Raw genomic sequence first — 25,838 nt, forward strand, 5'->3', positions numbered from 1 at the left:
CTGTAACTGCAGAGGCCACCAGTGAGGGAGGAAGCAGCAGCCAGGCACTTCTCCACCGTGCCTGGGTCCAGCTCCAGCTGAGAGCCCCCTCCCTCCTGCTACCAACTGTAACTGCAGAGGCCACCAGTGAGGGAGGAAGCAGCAGCCAGGCACTTCTCCACCGTGCCTGGGTCCAGCTCCAGCTGAGAGCCCCCTCCTTCCTGCTACCAACTGTAACTGCAGAGGCCACCAGAGAGGGAGGAAGCAGCAGCCAGGCACCTCTCCACCGTGCCTGGGTCCAGCTCCAGCTGAGAGCCCCCTCCCTCCTGCTGTCCCCTGTAACTGCTGAACTTTCCAACTAAGATTGTAGTGCCTGAGTTTGCTTTCCTTTCCCCCCTCCTCCTCCTCCCTCCCAATCCCCTTTCCTTTTGTGTCATGTCTTTTAGATTGTAAGCCTGTGGGCAGGGACTGTCAAGAAATACTTTTGTAAGCCGCCATGAGAGCCTTTTTTGGCTGAATGGCGGCATAAAAATCCTTAAATAAATAAAATAAATAAAAATACTCGGGCAGAGACAGGTACACACCATCCGGATTGACCCCCTACAGTCACAGCTGGTTCAAAAAATGCTGCCCCACCTGCCTTATGGATGGAAGCGACATGTTGTTGCTATCATCTTTTGAAGCTCATCATGAAACCCTGTTTTCTTTATTGAACTCTGGGACCTTCAGGGGTCAGGTGGAATCACCAGATGATGTGTGGTTAGCCCACCTTATTGTACAATCTCATCAGTGCAGCCAACGAGTGTCTGATGTTTGCCTCAGAAGGTTCTGTTGGTGGGGCAGCAGGCAGGGCTTCCCACTTCCATTCTCTTCCAGGCTGCAGCTCCCAGGGGGCCGGGCCGGGCTTGTGACTTGCAGACACCTGGAGCCCTTCTCATCAGCTACTCTTAAAGGATGCGGGTTCTCCAAGCCCGGGAGGGGCTGAAGTTGAACAGCGCCTGGAGCTGGAAAAGGCCCAAGAAAAGGTGGGGTTAGCCCAGCCCTGATAGCTATTTATGCTCACTGGGGAAGCCATGGTGAGACCTAGGGACCGGGACCGCAAAGCCTGGCCAGTGCGCCAGGTTAGCGGTGTCCAAGCGAGACACCCACACCCACATAGAATCATAGAATATTGTGCCATGCTGAGAAGCAGGCTACCTCTGGGTGTCAGGTGATGCTTAGGCTGAACCCAATGCATTTGGCTGACCATGCTTGAAATCAGCACACAGGGTCTCCGCAGGGAGCACGTTTGGTAGGGATCACATGACTCGAGCTGAATCCCAAAGTTCCCCCTGCTGGGGAAGGAAGGAACTGCAGAGGTCTACTAGCCAGATGCTGGAGCACTGAAAGCGGACACACACATACACACTCCCCTGTGATAGACAACACAGGATGCCTTGAAGATGGTGTGTGGGTGGGTGGGGGGTGCACACACACGTGTGACTTGCCTACAACAATCCCTTTAAGACCCTTTTAATTTGCTGGAAACAGCGGCCCCGTGACCCGGGAGCAGCCTGGGGTCAGGCCCAGGATTTGGAAAGCCAGAGCTGAGCTCTGTTTTTAATTTGGAGGGCTTTGCAGGTTGCGGCTGGAGTTTTGAGCCTTGTCAGCAAATTGGCGAACGGTGCCCAGGTCCCAGAGAGCAGGATGGAGGTCAGGCTGAGCCCTGGAGCAGAGATGGTTGGACCCGGAGGAGCTGCTGGAGGGGAGCTTGGGCTTCCCCCAAAATACAGGCAGGGAAGAGTGTCCTTCTTGCTCCCCAGCTGTAGGCCTAAAATGCTTCACCGGGACCAGGATTGGCCAAGACATTTTGCCCCCCTGGGAGCTCCTGGGCGGAGCATGAGAAGGGCCGACGCACGCGGCCCAAGGCTTGGCCGAGAGGTCCTGAAATCTGCCTCTCAGATCGTGGGTGGCTTCAGGGTGGCTCTGGAAAACACCTCCCCCAAAGGCCTGGGCGTAGTGCGCACCCAGGCCAGGCCCGGCCCCCCCGTTCAGGCGCAGCCTTGAGGCTGCAGCTCCAGGCCATGTCAGCCTCCCTTCTACAAGGACCGCAGGCCTCTGACCTAGAAACCATCTCTCTTTGACCATTCTCACGACCCTTCCTACAGTTGGCTGGCAGGAGCCACTGCCATGACATGATGTGATACTTCCACCCACCCACCCCAACTGACCCTGTGAGGCAGGATGATTATAACACCAAGACTGCCAAATCCCCCTCCATCTTGACAGGGCCTGTTTCTCTCAATACTAAGAAATCAAAGCCGGGCACCTGGGAATTGAAGAAGGGCTTTCGAGGAAGTGCTGCTGTAGGTCAGACAGCAGAACTGTGGTGACCTTGTGGACACGCCATTGGTGACATGTGGCATTTCGGGACAGCTCTGTCCGGCCTCTGCTTTCTCCTACCATAGAACCATCAGCCCGTCCCCTTTCAACTTGTTGACACGGCAGTCTAAAAAGCACTCCAAGCAAGGGTTTAGCTTGATTGATAGCATCAGACTCTTCAGCATCATTTACATTTGATAATAACCTGATTAGCTGGCCTGTAATCCTGAGTCTCTTTGGGCTTGGCAGTGTGTGTGTGTGTGTGTGCGTGTGTGTGTGTGCGCGCGCGCGCGCGCGAGAGAGAGAGAGAGAGAGAGAGAGAGAGAGAGAGAGAGAGAGGAGGGCGGAGTGCAAATGTTCCCCCTCCAGCCCAAGGAGGGCAGAGGATAAATCCAGACCTATGAGGAGGGACGTGTTAATGCCCCAAACCATATTCCTACAAAGGGCCCAACCCCCACCACCCCCACCCCCACCCCGCCCTGCCCAGCACCAGGCAAATTGGCCAGGCAACAAGATCAGAGCAGCTGAGATCAGGAGGAGAGAAAACCGCTCCAGATCAAATTGCATGAGTGGGATGCAATGACAGGCAGCTGGTCCTCTGTGCCAAGTGAGCACCCATTGGACTTGCCACTGCCCAGATCCCCCCCCCACAGTGCCCCTCCTCACCGAAGTCACAGCTCCCCTGTAGGAAACTTGGCATCCTCATCTCAGCAGCTGAGCTGGGGAAGAGCAGATGCTGAGAGATGGGGGAGGAGGGGTGTGAACTCCGGGGAAAGACTCCCCTCCTCTCTCTGGGGACCTTCATGGCAGAGGATTGCTGGCTCTAGGGGTCCACCTGCCAGGGTCCTGTGGACAGGATGGCCTTGAGGGGTGCCTTTGACTGGACATAAGGGGAGCAATAACCTATTGCCACGGGGAGGAATTGTTAGGCCATTTTTCCTGAAGCCTTCGGAAAGAGTAGGAAACAGCCAAAAGGAGTGTGTGTGTTTCATCCTGGATAAGGATGCTGTAATCTAGGGGTCTGTGTGAGAAAAGGTCAGTAAGTGCAGTTTGAGTCACTGAGACAGACAGATAGACATACAGACACACACACACACACACACACACACACACACACACACACACGGAGAGAGAGAGACAGAGAGAGAGAGAGACAGAGACACAGAGACAGAGAGACAGAGAGAGAGGACTCTGCTAGCTAAGAGAATTTGTGGGGGTGGATTTTGGAATATCTGTTGGAATGTTCAGTACTGTATCTCCACCTATGCTCAACCGGGATACATTGCAATCTGTAAATAAACACAAAAATTGCATAATGCCAATACGCTTCCGTGGACTGCCTCCCTTTACTAGAGGGATGACACCATAAAAGAACACACAGAAAAATGAATCATTTCTTAAAAGCAAGGTGTCAAATACAGATGATGATGATAATGATGATGATGTAACAGTTCTGGCAGATTTCCATAGAAAGGGAAGCCCACAGTCCAGGAGATACAATGGGAAAACTCTATTTCCAGCAAATATTTATTTATTTATTTATTTATTTATTTATTTATTATTTCATTAGTTCAAATATTTATCATCTGCCTTTCAGCCCATCCGAACATGGCTCTCAAGGCAGTGTCCAAGAAGAGGAAAAAACACATTGAAACAAAGGTTAACCTTACTTCAGATGGAAGTGTTGCTTTGGCACAGCACGGCTCCAGTTTAGGGTCTGTGAGTGCCCTTAAATAAATATCCTGGCTTCCTGCCCTCCAGGGCTTTACATTTTAAACCAGTACCTTGGATTTGTCCTAGAAAACGACTAGTCGTCCGCATAGGTCATGCGGCATCAGTCTTGCAGGCACCTAAGGGCTGGCTCCATTTAGGGGTCAGTTGCCACATTCTGGACTGGTTGACATTTCCAAACTCTTTAAAATGGGCCCGTGTCACGCACATTAGTGTAGTCGTGTTGAGAAGTTGCCAGAGCATGGCTGATGGTGGCCAGGTCCCTTGCCTCCAGATACGTAAGCCAGAAGAAGTGGGCAACAAGTGTTCCTGGCCAAAGCCAGGCCAAGTCTGAAGCAAAGGACAAATCTCCCCTCACATTCCATGTAAGGAAACCAGCCAGAGTGGCCATTGAATCTTGCTTCAGCATTGGGTGTGGGACTGCATCGTCCACTGTAGCTGAGGGAAACAGGCCAGCTTAGGGGGTGAGGGCAGGCCATGTGGCAAGCACAACGCTGTCCTCCAGCACCTCCCCACCACTCTCTGCCCCCCACCCCCCAGTATTTGTCACCTGAAGCAGCAAACTCACTCAGCCCAATGGTAGGGCTGCCCCTGTTCCTGTCTGCAGCTGATACCTAGACCCCCAGCAGAGATGCTGGGCCTAGAAATGCCTCCAAGTGATAATGCTCATCGCCAAGGAGAAGTGGGGCCACACCTGGGACAGGCATCTTTCCCAGATCCAGCTTAGTGGGAGGCCTCCTCTAAGAGCCGCAGTCTCAGCTGAGCTGACCATAAGAATATAAGAAGTGCCGTACTGGGTCAGATCATGGATCAGTCCACCTAATCCAGCACTGTGGCCAACCAGCTGTTGACAGGAAACGCACAAGCAGGACACGGGTGCAACAGCACACTCCCACCCGTGTTCCCCTGCAACTGGTGTACATAGGAATATTGCCTCTGTTCATTCAGCATCAGTTTGACCCAGTCCATTCAAATGGCCGACTGGGAGGGTGACCTGCCTTTTATTCTATCTGGGTTCGCATGCCTTCATCAGCCAGGCCATCAGCAGAAATGTTAAGAATATAAGAAGAGTCTTATTGGATCAGACCAAAGGTCCATCTAGTCCAGCACTCTGTTCATACAATGGCTGACCAGCTGTCAGCCAGGGTCCCACAAGCAGGACACAGGTGCAACAGCACCCTCCGACCCATGTTCCCCAACAACTATAGGCTTACTGCCTCTGATACTGAGAGGTATCCAAAAAATGTATGTTTGGGCTGTCAAACAACAGTAGAAAACAGGCTGCAATTGGACCCTGAGGCCATTTGGACCACTGGCCAAGAAACCAGTCAGAGTCAACAACAAGTTCTCCACTCTCTCAGTAAGGAAGAGAGGCTTTGAGAGCAGCCACGTGCAGTCTGGGGAGTGAGTGAGATTGAATGGGGATGCCTCCAATGGCCATACTGGCTAGGGACGGTGGCTGTTGTCTTTCAAGACGTATGGAGGTTGCCTGGCTGGGGAAGGTCTCTTTGGAGCCTTGCTAGAGAATAAGCTGGGCCATCTGGCACTGCAGCCCTCTCATGTCTTCTCAGCCAGCATCATTCCTAGCCCTGAAGACACACCAAAACTTGGTTTGATGCCGCCAGAAGAGTTGTGTGAAACAAAGGAATGATTAACTACAGATGAGACTGGAGGATCAAACACTGGCAGGTGCAGGGAAGATGCACTGGGCAAAACAGGAATCATGTCAAGAAAGCCTTTCCCACAAGACCTGACCATCCCAGACACCTTCTTCCCTCAGCTCCGCCTGGTTGATCATCAATCCCTCTCTCTTTGATGCAGCCAGTTGCAAACAGCTGTTCTCCTCTCAAGCACTTGCTGATTCCCAAAGGATGGGAGCAGCCCTCGCCTGTGGGCCATGATGGGAGCCCTGATGGCAGCAGACTTTCCTTACTCTTCCAGTGGGGTGGGGGAGCTATTCCAGGCTCTGGGCAGTTTCTGGTTACCTGTGGCTAGTTTTGAAGAAAAAGATAGGACCCATGAGACAAAAGTACCTCCTCATGTTGAAACGCCAGACAACAATCCTTGGGAAGAACATTCCTGCAGCTCTTCAGCTCTGTGTATTTATTATCTTTAATTTGTTTTTAGCCCACCTGTCTTCCAAGGAGCTCAGAGTGGCATGCATGATTCTCCCAGTTAATCCTCACAATGGTCCTGGGAGGTAGGTTAGGTTGAGAGACACATACACACACACACACACACACAGAGAGAGAGAGAGAGAGAGAGAGAGAGAGAGAGAGAGAGACAAGTCCAAGGTCAATCCCTGAGCTGAGTGAAGATTCGAGCTAGGACCCTGCAGTCTCAGAGTCCGGCACACTCATCACTGAGAGAAAGGCCCCATTGCATGGGTAACCCAAATAGGCAAATGGACCCTCTTGGGTCACTTGTTCCATTTCCAAGGAAAGGACCAAGGCCTGAGCCCTCCACACCCGCCTGCTACACTCTTACCTTGTTAAAGGCTCTTTGCTTTCTGCTGTTGCTGCAAAAACCTGCATTCTCAGGGCAGGCCCTCCAGATGTTTTGGCCTACAATCTCCATCAGCTGCAGCCAACATAACCAATAGTGAGGGTTGATGGGAGAGGTAGGCCAAAACATCTGTCGGGGATGCTTTAGGGTGGATTCCTGCATTGAGCAGGGGGTTGGACTCGATGGCCTTGTAGGCCCCTCCCAACTCTGCTATTCTATGATTCTATGAGTGCCACATGTTGCCTATCCCTACTGCATTAACATGTCTTGACCTGCCATCTGATGGAGGCTGAGTTGGTAAATGGAACAAAATGCTTCCTTTTTAAAAACAACTGAAGGATATTTAATAGTCTTCTCCAACCTGGTGCCCTCCAGATGTGTTGCACTACCAGAATCTGAGAGCTGTAATCTAACACACCTGCAGGGCACCAGGTTGGGGAAGGCTGGGGGTATCAACCTATCAAATCTCAGGCCGGATTCAGCTATACTGACTACAGTCGAATGGCTGGGAGGGAACCGTCCGTCCATGACCAAGAGCATGCTGGATGTGCCCATGGTCCCAGGCTCTGTCCAGGTTGTCCCATTAGCATGGACCCGGTGGCAAAAGGTCCCTGCCAGAGACATGGGATTGCTGCTGCTGCTGCTGCTGCTCCTCAGAGTAGACAAGGCTGGGCAGGATGAGGCAGCAGCATCCCAGCAAACAGAAGCCTTTGGCAGCCTGCAGGATCTCGATTGGCAGCTATGGAAGGAAAGTGGTGCTCTGGCCATCGAGTGCTTAGACCACCATGGAAAGGATCAGCCTAGCCACAGCCTGGGCACGGCCACGTGATTTAAGAGCCAAGAAGGCGTTTCTTCCTTCCTTTGATTAGCGATATAGCAGAAAGATGCAAGGGCCACAGCTGAAGGACATGTTTTGTTCGTGGCTAATTTAACACATTTTTTAAAGTTCAGAAAAGGGTATTAAAAAGAATCAATTTGTATTTCAGGTGGAATCTCTCCCTGAATGTTCCCCATCATTTTTGGAAGTGTTGCCAATTTTTTAGAATCTTTGCAGTTGAATCAACTGGAGATTTAATGCCATTTATCGAGAAAATGTGTGCTGCCCTTCAGCGGATTGCCTCATATGTGCTGCTAGAAAGAGCTCCATCCCTGCCTCCCTCAGGACGATGGTCTGGAGCCTTTGAAAGGCACTTGGCTGGTCTTCCAGCCCCCTCTGCTGGTGACATGCCAGAGATACAAATAACTCTTATTCCCTAGACTTAAGTCATTACTTCCACCATCGCGAAAGAGCCTGAGGGAAGGAGCTGCCTGACTCTTGCTGTGCCCGTTGGACCTGCAGCCTGAGCCTGTGTTTGCCTCTGTACCTACCCAGCCAGGTATTTAAGGTGGGGTTGGTGTCATGCTGGCTATGGACCTCCAGTGGTTTCTGCAAACCAAGTAGTCCCTATACCACATTGGAAAACATTAGGCAAGAGGACATGTCTGTAACATCTGACAGATCCACCACAGGATCTGGTATCATCAAGGTTCTGCTCATGTAAAATGGATGCTAGAATCACAGAAGAATAGAGTTGGAAGGGGCCTATAAGGCCATCGAGTCCAACCCCCTACTCAATGCAGGAATCCACTTTAAGGCATCCCTGACAGATGGTTGTCCAGCTGCCTCCAGTGTGGGAGAGCCCACAACCTCCCTAGGTAACTGGTTCCATTGTTGTACTGCTCTGACAGTCAGGAAATTTTTCCTAATTGTGAATTATTTTATTTTATTTAAGACTGCTGGAGCCACCACACAGACTACCATTTCAAATCTATTTGATGTACTTCTATCATCCACTGACTGATTAGTACAATTCCTACTTTGGCTCAATCTTCTCCCAAAAATGGGTCTATGACCCTCCTGAAAAAAGTGAAGTACAAGCTGAAGGGGCAGGATTGCAGTTTGAGATTGATAAAAAAAAATGGTTCAGGAACACCTAATTTCTTTGAACGTGTTCAAATCTCCAGGGCCCAATGAACTGCATCCTAGAGGAATAAAGGAGCTAGCAGAAGAACTCTCAGAACCGCTGTCATAGAATCCTAGAACAGCAGAGTTGGAAGAGGCCTACAAGTCCATCGAGTCTATTATCTTTGCAAAATCATGGAAGATGGGTGAGGTGCCGGACGACTGGAGGAGGGCTAACGTTGTCCCTATCTTCAAAAAGGGCAAAAAGGAGGAACCTGGGAACTACAGACCAATCAGTCTGACATCCATCCCTGGGAATTTTTTTGGAGCAGATTATAAAGAAGTCATTCTTTATAAAGAAGTCAATCTATAAGCACCTTGAAAACAATGCAGTGATTACTAGAAGCCAGCATGGATTTGTTAAAAACAAATCCTGTCAGACTAATTTGGTCTCATTTTTTTGATCGGGTAACCTCCCTTGTGGAGTATGGGAATGCTGTAGACGTCATATATCTTGTCTTCAGCAAAGCTTTTGACAAAGTGCCCGATAATATTCTGATTAACAAACTAGCTAAAAGTGGGCTAGATGGAACAACTATTAGGTGGATTCACAGTTGGCTACAGAATTGGACTCAAAGAGTGCTTATCAACGGGACTTTCTCAAACTGGGGGAAGGTAATGAGTGGGGTACTGCAGGGCTCAGTCCTCGGCCCAGTGCTCTTTAACATTTTTATTAATGATTTGGATGAGGAGGTGCAGGGAATCCTTATCAAGTTTGCAGATGACACAAAATTGGGTGGGATAGCTAATACCCTGGAAGACAGAAACAAACTTCAAAGTGATCTTGATAGGCTGGAGCACTGGGCTAAAAACAACAGAATGAAATTTAATAGGGATAAATGCCAAGTTCTACATCTAGGAAATAGAAACCAAATACACAGTTACAAGATGGGGGATACTTGTCTCAGCAATACTACAAACGAGAAGGATCTTGGAATTGTTATAGATCACAAGCTGAATATGAGCCAACAGTGCGATATGGCTGCAAGAAAGGCCAATGCTATTTTGGGCTGCATTAATAGAAGTATAGCTTCCAAATTGGATGAGGTACTGGTTCCTCTCTATTCAGCTCTGGTTAGGCCTTATCTAGAGTATTGCGTCCAGTTCTGGGCACTTCAAGAAGGATGCAGACAAGCTGGAGCATGTTCAGAGGAGGGCAACCAGGATGATCAGGGGTCTGGAAACAAAGCCCTATGAGGAGAGACCGAAGGAACTGGGCATGTTTAGCCTGGAGAAGAGAAGATTGAGGGGAGATATGAGAGCACTCTTCAAATACTTGAAAGGTTGTCACACAGAGGAGGGCCAGGATCTCTTCTCGATCCTCCCAGAGTGCAGGACATGGAATAATGGGCTCAAGTTACAGGAAGCCAGATTCCAGCTGGTGATCAGGAAAAACTCCCTGACTGTTAGAGCAGTATGACAATGGAACCAATAACCTAGGGAGGTTGTGGGCTCTCCCACACTAGAGGCCTTCAAGAGGCAGCTGTCAGATGTGCTTTAAGGTAGATTCCTGCAATGAGCAGGGGGGTTGGACTTGATGGCCTTATAGGCACCTTCCAACTCTACTATTCAATGATTCTACATTGACAGTGGCCATCATTCACCATTTTTAAGTATGGTGGTGTTTTTTGTAATATTGTGTGATGCCCCTGAGAAAGAAATGTGTTCTTCTACTCTTTAGTTTAGGCTGTATAGATGATGGTGTGTGTTTGTGTGTGTCACGGCCCCTTGGACCTCCTGAAGTTCCTGCCACTGCTTTTTACAAGAGAATAGTTCAACCAAGAAAAGGTAGCCTACACTAAATAGTAGCAGGAGTCCTAGGAATCCAGTATCAAGGGCCCAGGTGCTAAAGGTCAGAAAACCAGCAGTAACTGCACAAAACTCCAGGTTTTGACACGTTTTGTACAAAGGCTCTGATGTCATGTCTATCACGCTGAAACAGAAAAATGGAAGGAGAATTGCCAAATATGGCGAACTGCCGCTCATGACTGAAAACAGTGGGATGGATCACTACCAGAGTCATCAATTAAAATATAAGAGCTTTGGCTATTGGGTGGTATAGAAATGCAATAAATAAATAAATAAATAAATAACAGAGAGAACTTCTGGAGAATGAGTGGGTTTCTCAGCTTGGCAAAGTTGTAAAACCCTTTTCAGAGTGTTCAATTTCTCCTACTTACACCCTGAGGAGGCTTCCTTCTAATCAAGAGGGGGAAATTATTTCAGGGCTGCTTCTGTGCATATTTGGTTCATTTTTCATCTTCTGAATATATGCAGCCATGACTCAGAGCTGCTGGGCTGAGCAAGCCCCTTGGGCCATGGTTTCCAAACTTTCCTGAACGTGTGAACATGCTGGGCTGTGAGTCCTCTGTTTTCTACATCAGCCTTTCATCATAGGCAAAGGGCTCCAACTGTTAAGGTGATCAAAAGACCCCCTTTCTCTGGGGAAAGTGTACACCAAGCGCTCAGGGCTCTGCCACCAGACCCCTCCCTTCCCCTCTTTCATTAATAAAGAGTCATCAGAATGCAGTTGGCCAGTTGCTCAAGGTTGCTCTGCACTTTCCACCCCTGTAGGGAATGCCCCTAATTTGCCTGGTCAAATGTAGCCATTTCCAAAAACACAGCTGCTAAGGCTTGGATCCCGAATCCAAGTTGCCATGTTCCCAGACACTTTGGTGCACCGCTCCTTGTTATCATGAAAACCACCCCAATGATCAGCAAAGTCATCTTCTCCCGCCCTTGCATGGGGGGCTTACCTGGTACAGTAAGTTACACAAACAGGGCACAGTTGTCGCAATATTATGTGTTGTTAGCTGTTAGAAATAGTTTCATTTATGGAAAATGTATAACTCTGCAATCAAGAAGGGATGGGAGAAGGGAGGAGCCATGAGCTCATCAGGAGGGTCAGGGGATGTTATAAAAGAGGTTGGTTGTGGATGATGGGCAGAGAAGCTCGTCTTCCATCCCTGGAGGGTGAGTTTCCTCCTACACGTGTAGTTCAATCAAGAATGTTCACTGAATCTGCACTTGTCTGGTTTTCCTGTTCCCTCCTTTCTGGTTGGGTTTTTTAACCCTAACACAACCCCTGTTTGGCTCCTTTTTCCAGTTGTGCAAATGGATGGGGATTTAAAGGGGAGGGAAAGACCTGGCAAACATTGAGAATGGAAAGGAGCGCATTCTCGGAAAGGCGACGCTGCCTCATTCGCATTGGTGCTTTCTCCTTGCTGTACGCTCCGTCTGCGCTGATTCCGCCGCCGCCCGTCGAAGGGCTTCTGGTCTGGCCCAGCAGCAGGGCTCCAGCGGCGAGGCCGCCAACTGGGTAAAGTGCGCCTCTATCGGGCCCGTTGGAACAGGACAGGAGGCGCCCGGGGCCTCTAGGCCAGCGTTCGGCTCCCACGGTGGCCGGTCAGCTGCCCGCCGCGGCAACCCCAGCAGCCGGCCGGGCACGGGGCTGCCTGCTGCACAGCCGCCCGCTCGCGCGTTCCCCGCGCCCGCCACGAGCAGGCAGGGCTGGCCGCTCCGCCCACCGCCCTGCGGAGCCCTTGGGCTGCCCCTGGCTCGGGGGAGGGCTTTCCCGGCCGGCCCGGGTTAAGGGGAGGGGCGGCCCCCTGCGCGTGGCTCCGGGCGGCCAATTCGCCGCCTCCTGCTGCCGCCGCCGCCGCCGCGTAAAGGCGCATTTGCCGAAGCCGCGCCCGCCGCGCCCGCTGCCTGCTGCCGGGCGCCGCCATGGCCGGGGCTGCGGAGGCGGCGGCGGCGGCGGGGCTGGGCCGGGCCCTGTGCATCCTGACGGGCGCCTCGCGGGGCTTCGGCCGGAGCCTGGCCGGCGCGCTGGCCCCGCGGCTGGCGCCCGGCTCGGCGCTGCTGCTGGTGGCGCGCTCGGCGGCCGCGCTGGGCGAGCTGGAGGGCGAGCTGCGCGCCTCGTGCCCGGCGCTGCGCGTAACGGCCGTGCCCGCCGACCTGGCCTCGGACGAGGGGCTGCAGCGCGTGGTCCAGGCCGGCCGGGCGCTCGGCGGGGCGGGGGGGCGCCTCGAGCGGCTGCTGCTCATCAACAACGCCGGTGAGCGAGGGAGGGGCGGGCGGCGGGGAAGCGGAGCGGCTCCCCTCGCAGGGAAGGCGGCGGCGGCGGCGGCAGCTGCGGGGATCGTTTGGGTTGTTGGGGAAAACGAGGCCGAGGGGAGACCTGCGAGAGGGGTACAAAGCGATGCCTGGTGTGTGGAGCATGTGCAGAGGGTGGCATCTCTCTCTCTTCTGGCCAGATCTATACTAAGCAGGATATGACAGGTTGAAAACGGTTTGAAAACGGTATATGGAGTAGGGCTGTGCACGGACCCCCTAATGTGGCCCGATCTGGAAAATCCGGATCGGGCCCAATCCGCTTCGCACTGCTCTGCGGAGATCTGGCTTCGCCGCCGTTGCCACCCCGCTCGTGCTCTTTTCTCCTCTGATGCCATGTTTCTCACCTACCCAAGGGTCTCTACTTCCCTTGCTCGGCTTCGTCCATTTTCCTCTGCTGCCCCTTACGCCTGGAACGCTCTTCCAGAACATCTGAGATCCACAAGTTCAATCGCAGCTTTTAAAGCTCAGCTAAAAACTTTTCTTTTTCCTAAAGCCTTTAAAACTTGATGTTGCTTGGACTTTATACTGTTAGTTCTACCCTACCCTGTGCCTGTTTACCCTACCCAGTGCTTGTTTGCATTCTCTTCCCCTCCTCATTGCTTTACTATGATTTTATTAGATTGTAAGCCTATGTGGCAGGGTCTTGCGATTTACTGTTTTACTCTGTACAGCACCATCTACATTGATGGTGCTATATAAATAATAATAATAATAATAATAATAATAATAATAACACCCCCTTTCCTGTGTCTGTCGTCGCAGGCTTCAATTGAGGCCCCGGTTGAAGCCGGACCGGGGCCTCAACTGAAGCCTGCGACAGACGCAGGTAAGCGTCCCTCCTCCCTGCTCCCTTACCTGCCTCCGCTGCATAGATGGCACCACCGGTGGCACCAGGTAGGCCAGCTCCCCCACCCCCTTACCTGCGTCCATCACGGGCTTCAATTGAGGCCCTGGTTGAAGCCTGAAGAGGCCTTGGCCTTCACTTCCGGCTTCAACCGGGGCCTCAATTGAAGCCCTTGACGGATGCAGGTAAGCGTCCCTCCTCCCCGCTCCCTTACCTGGCGCCGCCGCCACCACCGCCGCTTGGATGGTGGTGCCAGCAGCGCCAGATGAGTCCCCCTCCCCCCCACTTACCTGCAGGCGGAGCTCCGGATTGAGGCGATCCTCTTCGCCCCGATCCTCAGCCCCCCCCCTCTTCGCCTCCGCCTTTTCCGGAGGCGAATTAGGCCGCCTCGCTCCTGCTTCTCTGAATTGAAGAGAAGCGGAGCACAGCCGTACTATGGAGTGTGTCCTCCTGGGCCCCAACAGTTGTCACTACTGTTATAAACCGTTTTAAAGTAGTAGTGAAGATCCTACCTATCTCTCTCTAGCTATGAGGCGGTATATAAATGTAATAAATACATTTATATTCTGGGTGAGGGCCATGGCTGTTGGGCATGTTACTTTACCTGAAAGCAATTTGCTCTGGGTGTGTCAGTCTGCTTGGTTGCTATAATTCATGAGGCACAGTGTGGTTTATGTGGTGCGTTAGCATGTTTATCACTCGAATATGCAGGCTTGGATCCGAAGCTATAGAATGAAAATAGCTGCCAGTGTGTTTCTCCAACTGCTTGTGCTAGCCAGGGACTCTGTGTGCTGTTGCACATAGGTAAATTTGATATCAATTCTCATACTACTTCTTGAGCAAGTGGAAGAACAACTTTGGATTTGTTTTCACTTTCCTTGTGGACCGCCCTAGCTCTGTGTGAAAAAGTTTGCTCTGTGACCTTTTGGATCCAAGCTAATGTTTAGCTGTTTGTTTATTTAAAAGCTTTTAATTCAGAATTACACTTATTTCTCCAGACTCTTCTCTGTGCAAGATCTTCCTTGGGAGGAAGGGCGGTATATAAATTAAATTAATAATAATAAATAATAATAAACCCACTCTGGGCTTAATAATAAAAGTTATGTAAATCACTTTTTGATAAAGCTGTAAAATAACCTGTTTTCTGTGAAACTACGAAATCTGTATATTTTGAAAAGGTTCCTGGATTCTCCTACAGATTGTAATGTTTGAATCCAGGTTGCAGAATCCTTCCCAGTTTGAAAACTGTTGCAATAGTTTGGCCCAACATTTTATTTATTTATTTATTTATTTAGCACCATCAGTGTACATGGTGCTGTACAGAGTAAAACAATAAAATAGCAAAACCCTGCCACATAGGCTTACATTCTAATAGGATCATAATAAAACAATAAGAAGGGGAAGAGAATGCACCAAACAGGCACAGGGTAGAGTAAAACTAACAATATAAAAGTCAGATCAAAATCAAGTTCTAAAAGCTTTAGAGAAAAGAAAAGTTTTTAGCTGAGCTTTAAAAGCTGCAATTGAACTTGTAGTTCGCAAATGTTCTGGAAGAGTGTTCCATGCGTAAGGGGCAGCGGAAGAAAATGGACGAAGTCGAGCAAGGGAAGGAGAGACCCTTGGGCAGGTGAGAAACATGGCATCAAAGGAGCGAAGAGCACGAGTGGGGCAATAGTGTGAGATGAGAGAGGAAAGATAGGAAGGAGCTACCGGTGGTGCCATCTATGCAGCGGAGGCAGGTAAGGGAGCAGGGAGGAGGGACGCTTACCTGCGTCTGTCGCAGGCTTCAGTTGAGGCCCCGGTCTGGCTTCAACCGGGGCCTCAATTGAAGCCTGCGACGACAGACACAGGAAAGGGGGTGTTGTTATTATTATTATTATTATTATTATTATTTATATAGCACCATCAATGTACATGGTGCTGTACAGAGTAAAACAGTAAATCGCAAGACCCTGCCACATAGGCTTACAATCTAATAAAATCATAGTAAAGCAATGAGGAGGGGAAGAGAATGCAAACAAGCACTGGGTAGGGTAAACAGGCACAGGGTAGGGTAGAACTAACAGTATAAAGTCCAAGCAACATCAAGTTTTAAAGGCTTTAGGAAAAAGAAAAGTTTTTAGCTGAGCTTTAAAAGCTGCGATTGAACTTGTGGATCTCAGATGTTCTGGAAGAGCGTTCCATGCGTAAGGGGCAGCGGAAGAAAATGGACGAAGCCGAGCAAGGGAAGGAGAGACCCTTGGGCAGGTGAGAAACATGGCATCAAAGGAGCGAAGAGCACGAGTGGGGCAATAGTGTGAGATGAGAGAGGAAAGATAGGAAGGAGCTAGACAGTGAAACGCTTTGTAGGTCAACAGGAGAAGTTTATATTGGATTCTGAGGTGAATTGGAAGCCAATGAAGAGATTTCAGAAGTGGAGTTACATGGTCAGAGCGGCGAGCCAAGAAGATGATCTTAGCAGCAGAGTGGTGAACAGAAACCAACGGATTGATGTGAGAAGAAGGAAGGCCAGTGAGAAGAAGGTTGCAGTAGTCCAACCGAGAAATAACCAATGCATGAACAAGAGTCTTGGCAGAGGAGACAGACAAAAATGATCGAATCTGGCACTTGTTCTTAGGTTATTTTGTGTGATGGGGATGGGGTCTTTCTTTAAAGACTGTTGTCTGGCACGAGAGATCTGTTTTCTTGTGGCATGGTTGATCTTTGTGGTAAAACAGCCTTTGATATGGGTTTTCCGGAAAATTTTGAATTGGATTGAATGGAATAGCATCGTTTGCATAGGAAAATTGTGAGTTTGTGTTGGAAAATGTTCTGATGCCCTGGAGAGCTGGGCAACTGGTGGCCCTTCAGCCATTTTGATCCATCATCCCTCACCATTGACTATGTTGGCTAGAGCTGATGGGATCCATAGGCCAAAACATCTGGAGGGCCACAAGTTGCCCCCCTCTGCCCTAGAGAGATCTAATTGAGCAAGTTTATTTTATTTGTATTTAGTGAACAACGCTAAAAAAAAGTACTTCGTGTTAATTCTTTGTCCCAATACACCACAAATATTTGACCTGATGCATTTGAACTGGTGGGGTGGGTGGATAAAAGAACACTTACAGTGATTTAAATGTTACATAGAATTTTTTATTGCAATATATGTAAAAATTTAAAGACAATGGCATGTACGTTTTTCGTAATTATTAAAGAAAAACCTCCAGAGGTACTGAAAACTGTTGACATAATTTAGCAACCCAAGAAATGTGCATGATATAATGAAAACCAGTTATCTATTTCTACAGGGTTTAACTGTCTTCCACTATGGTTGTTGGGGCATCTTCATTTTCACTGTCACTATGTATTAATCCCATCAGCCCTGTTCCCGGTCTATTTAATTTCCCTCTCTCTCCTGTAATACGAGAACCCAGTGGGGTCATTCTCCCATGAAGCTGATTGATGGGAGATTCCAGAGAGATAAGAGGAAGGCCATCTTCACACAGTGCAGAGTTAAATTCTGCAATGCACTACCATACGATGTAGTTATGGCCAATTTGGATGGCTTTAAAAGGGGGTTGGATAAATTCCTGGAGGAGGAGGAGGAGGCAGCTATCAGTGACTACTACTCCTGATTTATTTATTTATTGCATTTCTACACCGCCCAATATCTGAAGCTCTCTGGGCAGTTCACAGAAATTAAAACCATGTTGGCTACGTGCTACCTCTAGTAGTAGAGGCAGTATGCCTATGTACACAGACCTGGTGTTGAGAACCCCCAGGATGATGGTTCTGGGGGATCTCAACTTCCATGCTGAGGCTCCTGTATCTGGGATGGTGCAGGACTTCATGGCTGCCAAGACAACTATGGGACTGTCTCAACATGTCATCGGCCCAACGCATGCAAAGGGACACACACTTGATTTGGTTTTCTCGATTGGGCAGAAGGATGGTGACCTGAAAGTGGGGGAATTAACATCTGCCCCCTTGTCACGGTCAGATCATTTTCTATTAAGAAAATGACTTTTGGCAGCCTTTCCCCTATGCAAGGGTGAAGTGGTTAAATGGGCCGCCCCCAGAGGCTAATGGATTCCAGGAAGGTGCTCTTGCACTCATGTCCTGGGTTTCCAGTGGGCAAGTGGTTGGCTGCTGGGTGAACGGAATGCCGGACTAGATGGACCCTTGGTCTGATCCAGCCTCAGGGCTCTTAACGTGCTGATGTTCCTTCCTTCCCGGGTGAGCGCCCTGCCTCCCCTTTCACTGTTTTACCCTTGTGTCAGATGTTTAGGTTATGAGCTTCTCTGAAAAGTGCCATATGCTCTTTATGGGGCTGTGTGCTGTAGAGCATATTGTATTCACACTGTGTCCTATAAATACACTTTTATTGTTACATGTCATGCTCATGCTTGTAGTTCTGAAGTCCGCAGCAAGGATCACAGCAGGGTTGTTGCTTCGGATTTGCCCACTTCCGTTTGTGGAAGGTTCAGATGTAGTTCTAGCTTCAGAAAGATCCCTCAGGAAGGAATAAAAGCACCGCTCGGAAACCGCTAAAGCTTGGCACATTTGTCGACTTGCTCCTCGCCTCTGTCCTGTTAGGCTGAGTTTGGTCCCTGCCTCTTCCATATGTCAGCTTGTCCCCCTCATGCTGAGTTCCTGCATGCAAAAATAGGAAAGAAGCTCCCTGACTAATCTAGCTCCCCTCTTTGCCCAAAAACTGTCCACCCTTTTGCCATTTCCTTTCCCACTTCATTTATGTGTGGCAGATGTTCAAAGGTTATGACGGGGAAACAAATTTTTCATTTAGTGTTCTTCTTTATGTGCCTTAAGTCAGGAGGCATGTGATGACATGTGATTGCTCTTATCCCTTAATGTTTCAAGAGCGGATGTGATATCTACCTTCCTGTAGCAATTAGCCCTGCTCAGTCAGCAATATCCTCTTCCATGTTTAATGTAATTTTAAGGTCTTGCTTTGTCTACCCCCTTCTTGGAGAACCCTCTTCTCTGGGACAACCAGAGACCATCCAGGCCAATAGCTCAGCCTTGCCCAACCTATTGTCTTCTAGATTAGTTGGACTACAATTTCCAGCATCCACTGGGAGTTCTAATCCAACACATCCGGAGGGCACTGGCTTGGGGAAAGCTCAGCTGTAGCTGCTGCACCACGTCCTGCCTTGTTGGTCCCTAGCCAATGGCTGGTTGGCCACTGTCTGAACAGAGCACTGGACTAGATGGACCCTTGGTCTGATCCAGCATCAGGGCTCTTCTTTCCAGACCCCTGATCACCAGGATGATCAGGGGTCTGGAAACGAAGCCCTATGAAGAGAGACTGAAAGAACTGGGCATGTTTCACCTGGAGAAGAGAAGATTGAGGGGAGACATGATAGCACTCTTCAAATACTTAAAAGGTTGTCACCCAGAGGAGGGCCAGGATCTCTTCTCAATCCTCCTAGAGTGCAAGACACGGAATAACGGGCTCAAGTTAAAGGAAGCCAGATTCCAGCTGGACATCAGGAAAAACTTCCTGACTGTTAGAGCAGTACGACAATGGAATCAGTTACCTAGGGAGGTTGTGGGCTCTCCCACACTAGAGGCCTTCAAGAGGCAGCTGGACAAGCATCTGTCAGGGATGCTTTAGGGTGGATTCCTGCACTGAGTAGGGGGTTGGACTCGATGGCCTTGTAGGCCCCTTCCAACTCTGCTATTCTATGATTCTATTATTCTGTTTAGGCTAATGCCCCCTCTTTGTATTGGTGCCTCCAGTTCTCTCTCTCTTAAAGGTCCATCTATTCCAGCATTCTGTTCAAACAACAGCAAACCAGATGTCCCAATAGGAGGGCCACAAATAATAATAATACCCACCTCTCCCTTTGGATCGAGGCGGGGAACAACATTAGTACAATACAGTATAAACCAAATACATACAATTGATTAAAAGAGCATATAAAATCATAAGACGTAAGTGCAAGAGCCCCCTCCTGGTTGTGTCCCCCTGCAACTGGTGTGCCTGGGCATACAGCCTCTGATGCTGGAGGTATTGATGGTGACCCTTTAAAGCCATCCAAACTGGTGTGTGAAGAAGTCCTTCTTTTGATTTGTCCTGCATCTCTCCCTAATGACTTTCATGGGATGACCCCACTGGGCTCTAGTATTATGAGAAAGAGAAAAACATGTCTCCCTATCCACTCTCTTCACTCCATGTATAATTTTGTACAGTTCTATCATGTCTCCCATTACTCACCTCTTTTCTAAGCTAAGTCCAAGACATTCTAACCTGTCCTGATAGGGGAGTTATTGTGGCCCCTTGATCATTTTATTTCTCCTTTTCTGCAATCTTTCCAACTCCACAATGCCCTTTTTTAGTTGTGGAGGCCAAACTGTGCACCATATTCCAAGTGTGGTTGCACCCTGGATTTGTATAAGGGCAGCGTGATCTTGGCAGTTTTATTTGTGATGCCTTTCCTAATTATGCCAAACACAGAATTTTCCTTTTTCGCAGCAGTCACACAGTGTGGCTCTTGCAGTCCCCAAATGATGCTTTTACTGGCTGTGAACCTGGATCTTCAATGCTTGCCTTAGAGTGACTTTATTTAAATTTGGAGCAAACCTGGCCAGTTCCCATTCCATAGATTTTTCTGGGCATTCAGTTCCCATGGAGGGCTTATGGGTGAGCATGCAATCTTCTGTTTCTTTCTCCTCTAGGATCACTTGGTGATGTTTCGAAATCCTTCTTGGACTTCACCAGCCCAGCTGAAGTCAGCAACTACTTGGCCTTCAATGTTGTCTCTGCACTGTGCCTGACTTCCTCCATTCTGAAGGTTTTTCCTGCGCAGCCTGGCTTGTGCCGAATGGTCATCAACATCTCCTCGCTCTGCGCCCTGAAACCCTTCAAGACCTGGACGCTCTACTGCACTGGGAAGGCGGCCCGGAATATGATGTTCCAGGTTCTAGCAGCAGAAGAGCCGGATGTCAGGGTGCTTAGCTATGCGCCAGGTGAGTGGGGTGTGTGTGCTGGCTGCCCTTCTTGCCCTCCCAGCCACCATCTTTGACTGGTCACTCTAATTGGTCCTTCCTTTCTTCCTTCCTTCAGGCCCCCTGGACACCGATATGCAAGAAGTGGCGCGCACTAGATCAGGGGACCCAGAGATGAGGCAGAAGTTCCTTCACATGAAACAGTGTGGGCAACTGCTAGACTGTGATGTATCGTCCCAAAAGCTGTTGAATCTTCTCCTTGCAAACACGTTTGAATCAGGGGCTCATGTTGACTTCTATGACATCTGAGAAATGCCATTCTTCTCCCAGCACTATCTTGGATTTTAGGGTGACCCTATGGAAAGGAGGACAGGGCTCCTGTATCTTTAACAGTTGTATTGAAAAGGCATTTCAGCAGGTGTCATTTGTATATATGGGGAACCTGGTGAAATTCCCTCTTCATCAGAACAGTTAAAGTTGCAGGGGCCCTGCCCTCTTTTAAATCTGGTCACTCTAGTATAGCTCCTGCAGCTTTAACTGCTGTGATGAAGAGGGGATTTCACCAGGTTCCCCATATATACAAATGACACCTGCTAAAATTCCCTTTTCTATGCAACTGTTAAAGCTGCAGGAGCCCTGTCCTCCTTTTCATAGGGTCACCCTTGGATTTTTCTCCTTTGCAAGTAACCCTTCATTGTTGCTCTCTACTGCCAGAAGTATAGGAATTGTTGCATTCTAATTTCTTCCTTCATGCAATGACTGCTGTACAGTCTTGTATCTGCGGGTGTCATGGAAGCATTTGCAAAGTTCAAAACGATTATATGAAGGGAAGGGATTCAAGCATGAGAAAGAGCCATACAGAATTGTATTTTCTGTGCCCTTTATTGCACGGGGAAAGAGTTTTGCTCCATTCTGGGTAGGAGGTAGCATGAGGAATAAAGGCATCTGGTGTAACTGTTCTGTAGTAGGCTTAAAGCATTCTCAAAGAGATTTTCCACACAGTAACCAGGTGGGGGATGGTAAAGGATTATTGATGGTGAAGGAGCTTGTGAGGGGCTCTCCGCCTCTTACACAGCACCCATCAGCCCCATCACTGCATTGCCAGAGACCCCCACGCCCTTCCAGACAAGAGGCTCATTGAGTCTGGCAGTGGTGGGACAGCTGCAAGCAGCTCTGGTCAGCACAGGCTTGAGGACTGCGTTTATCACTTTGATGACAGTCACCTGGAGGAGGGTGAAAGCATTACTAGGAGGAAAAGCCAGCCAGTACTGGATAAAAGAGGAGGAAAGGGGGGCAAGTGGGGGTGGGAGACAGAGAAGCGGGCGAGCGAGAGACATACAGAGAGGCAACTCTGCAGGAGCCAGGGAGACCAGGCAAGAGAGGTGAACGGCTTTTTACAAGGGAAACGCCAACTGCTCCTCCTCTATCTGGTCAACTTGTTGGGGAGAGAAGAGACCGTCTGTTCTTACTACATTGCCCCTTTAAGGACCAGCTCCAAAAAGGCCTCAACTAACTTTACTACAGAGGACGGGAGAAGTCGGTGTCTCTTGGGAAGGTACTGGGAGGAGACAGCAGTGAAAGATTTGGCAGCTGTGGGCACTGTTTCTCCGGGGGGTCGCTGGCGGAGACAAACTGGGGTGGGGTGGGGATTACTTACCTGCCCGGTGTCAGTCTATACCGAAAGATGAAAGGGGAGAAAATTCTCCTGGCGAATCATAGAATCATAGAATAGCAGAGTTGGAAGGGGCCCACGAGGCCATCGAGTCCAACCCCCTGCTCAATGCAGGAATCCATCCTAAAGCATCCCTGACAGGTGGTTGTCAGAATGAGCTCTTCCCCAGTTGTTTCTGCTCTGTTTGAATACTGCTAGTGCTGTAACTAGGAGAGTCTCTCTTACTAAACTTTTGAGTTAAAAGTCTCCCTCTAGCTGTTGTGTCTCTGATGGAGTCAATGGGCCAAGGAGCTTTTGATGTGCCTTTACCACAAGACCTTCTCACAGAGTTCCAGGGAATATTCAGAAAGTTGGCAATCAGGGGGTAACTTTAATCTTTGATACATTTATTCTGCAGGGCTCCAACGCCTGCAGGGCTCTATTGCTGTGTCTTTTCAACCCTTGCAGTGAATTAGGGGTGTTACTGGCCCAATCCATTTGAGCTATCTCTGTATCTAACAACTGCCACTCTTCATGGTAAAGGCTAGAATTCAGCCTCGCTATGGAGAAATGGAAGACATGTGGTTGATTGGTATCCCTCTTCTGAAATAGAAAACTGGTCCTGGTCCTGAGGAAAGGCTGTGGACCTTCTTACATTTGGCACCTAACTTCTGATTGGTGAGTGGTGGTCTAATCACTTATTCATCCCATTTGTGGTTGGAAGATGGTGGTCTCATCACTCATTGGGGGCCCCACCTTTGACCAGAACAAGTGTATAGAAAGCACAGGTAGCGAGGGCTGCAGGTCGCTTAACATTTTGGCCTGATTCGCCTCTGATTTTCTTTGGACCAACAGACCTGAGGATTTGGGTAACTATTGATCTTTTTAAGCTTTTAGATTTTAGAACTTCTAATATTTTTCTGAAGTTAGAACTTAGAATAGTTCCTGAAGTTAGAATTCTTTCCAAGTCTTGGGTTTTCTCTTTCACTCAAACTTCTACTTTTATTCTTCGCGTGCCTAGAGGTAATTAGCAATCCTTTAGCTTAGCTTTCATATTCAAATAATGTGCAGGGGGAGGTAAAGGGGGAGTTTAACAATTATGTTTAGTTTATTTACTCTTATATAACCACCGCCATTGCTTTTTTGCAATTTTCTAAAATAAAAAAAAATGCTATATACAATTATGTCTGTGGTGATGCTTATCCATTGGGATTGGATGTTTGTCTGTTTGGATCAGTACTGGTTCCCCACCAGGGTGTTTCGGATCCATTTGGGTAGATTCTGAAGTTGAACAGGACCAAATTTACATATAGCTGGTGTCATTGCTGGGTCTGTCTCTGCTGCCAAAGCACTTCCCTAGGCCAGATATCCAGGCAAAACACAATGCCCAAAAGAGCTGTGGGATATTTTTTTCAATGCTGTGCCCGTTATTCCGTGTCCCGCACTCTGGGAGGATCGAGAAGAGATCCTGGCCCTCCTCTGTGTGACAACCTTTGAAGTATTTGAAGAGTGCTCTCGTGTCTCCCCTCAATCTTGTCTTCTCCAGGCTAAACATGCCCAGTTCTTTCAGTCTCTCTTCATAGGCCTTTGTTTCCAGACCCCCGATCATCTTGGTTGCCCTCCTCTGAACACGCTCCAGCTTGTCTGCGTCCTTCTTGAATTGTGGAGCCCAGAACTGGATGTAATACTCTAGATGAGGCCTAACCAGGGCCGAATAGAGAAGAACCAGTACCTCACGTGATTTGGAAGCTATACTTCTATTAATGCAATCTAAAATAGCATTTGCTTTTCTTGCAGCCATATCGCACTGTTGGCTCATATTCAGTTTGTGATCTACAACAATTCCAAGATCCTTCTCGTTTGTAGTATTGCTGAGCCAAGTATCCCCCATCTTGTAACTGTGCATTTGGTTTCTATTTCCTAATTAAATTTCATTCATCCCTATTAAATTTCATTCTGTTGTTTTCAGCCCAGCACTCCAGCCTATCAAGATCACTTTGACGTTTGTTTCTGTCTTCCAGGGTATTAGCTATCACACCCAATTTTGTGTCATCTGCAAATTTGATAAGCGTTCCCTGCAACTCCTCATCCAAATCATTAATAAAAATGTTGAAGACCACTGGGCCCAGGGCTGAGCCCTGCGGTACTCCATTCGTTGCCTCTCCCCAGTTTGAGAAGGTTCCATTGATAACTACCCTTTGAGTCCGATTCTGTAGCCAACTGTGAATCCACCTAATAGTTATTCCATCTAGCCCACTTTTAGCTAGTTTGTTATTCAGAATATCATGGGGCACTTTGTCAAAAGCTTTGCTGAAGTCAAGATATATGACGTCTACAGCATTCCTACAGTCCACAAGGGAGGTTGGCCGATCAAAAAATGAGATCAAATTAGTCTGACAGGATTTGTTCCTGACAAATCCATGTTGGCTTCTAGTAATCACTGCATTGATTTCAAGGTGTTTACAGATTGACTTCTTTATAATCTGCTCCAGAATTTTCCCAGGGATGGATGTCAGACTGACTGGTCTGTAGTTCCCAGGTTCCTTCTTTTTGCCCTTTTTGAAGATAGGGACAACGTTAGCCCTCCTCCAGTCGTCTGGCACCTCACCCGTCTTCCATGATTTTGCAAAGATAATAGACAAAGGTTCTGAGAGTTCTTCCGCTAGCTCCTTCATTACTCTAGGATGCAGTTCATCGGGCCCTGGAGATTTGAACTCATTCAAGGAAATTAGGTGTTCTTTGACTATTTGTTGTATCCTGCCTTTCCATCAGGTGGCACTCAAGGTGGCTAATAACAGTAAAATACAAAATAATTATCAAAACATGAAAACAGGTTGTTAAAACATCAGCCAAATCAATAAACCAACAAAGAACAGCTGCCAGTTGACCAAATTCCAACATTTGCAATGGCAGTTTACAGTTTTTGAGACTAAAGTTGTGTCTGGGAGTCGGGGGGGGGGGGGACGGACCCACCATCTTTCCCTGCCAACAGAATGTTACTAGTTATGACTAGACTGGTCTCCATCGGAAAGGTCTTCAGAAGAAGGAATTCCTAAAAAATGAGGACTGCTTAAAAGACAGTTGAAAGAGTGTGTCAAGAGGGAGGCAGTTAGACCATTGGGCAACGAAGGAGTTGAAGGAGGACAAGAGGATTGCAGAAAAGTTGAATTAAATATTTTTGTCTGTTTTCAGTGCGGAAGATGGGTCAACCAAGGTGATTGGTAGTTAGAAGTTCCATAAGGAACATGATTGCCCAGGAGACTTTAAAGGATCAGGGAGAAGTCTGCCAGGGACAGTTGGAAGATGGACGGCTAGGAGTTGGGGTTATGAGTAGTTTGCTGAAGAGAACTGGGAAAACAGAAAGGGAGCTCTTCTGGAGAGCAGGAGGCTGGGCTTTGAGGTGGTGGTGATACTTCAGGCAGGCAGGAGAGCCCAGCGCCAGGGGGATGCAGCCAGAGGTCTGGCCAGACGGAGCTTCAGCAAGTGACCCCTGGTGGTGCAGGGTCCTCTCATCCCAGAGGCAACCGGAGGGGCTGATAGCCGAGGGCTTGGCTGGGATGGAGAGTAGGGGGACTGGATCTGGGAGGAAAGCCATTGAGAGCTTATTAGCAGGGTGGTCTCTCTTATTCGTTATAGTAACCAAGGTTATTTAATTGAAGTGCTTTTAAGCATTCCTATCCTGTAATTTGAAAAAAACATTC

The 25,838-nt window shown here is 48.7% G+C and overlaps 1 protein-coding gene across 1 annotated transcript; it reads left to right on the plus strand.

The window, feature by feature from the left end:
• Nucleotides 1–12,304: 12,304 nt before the first annotated feature.
• On the plus strand, nt 12,305–23,963 carry SPR (sepiapterin reductase). Its single transcript, XM_063136056.1, has 3 exons — nt 12,305–12,635; nt 20,217–20,507; nt 20,605–23,963. Exons 1-3 carry the CDS (start codon nt 12,305–12,307, stop codon nt 20,793–20,795), a joined length of 813 nt encoding a protein of 270 aa, XP_062992126.1. The 3' UTR covers nt 20,796–23,963.
• The last annotated feature ends 1,875 nt before the right edge of the window (nt 23,964–25,838 follow it).

This window comes from Elgaria multicarinata, chromosome 10, assembly GCF_023053635.1.
Source record: "Elgaria multicarinata webbii isolate HBS135686 ecotype San Diego chromosome 10, rElgMul1.1.pri, whole genome shotgun sequence".
Classification (NCBI taxonomy): domain Eukaryota; kingdom Metazoa; phylum Chordata; class Lepidosauria; order Squamata; family Anguidae; genus Elgaria; species Elgaria multicarinata.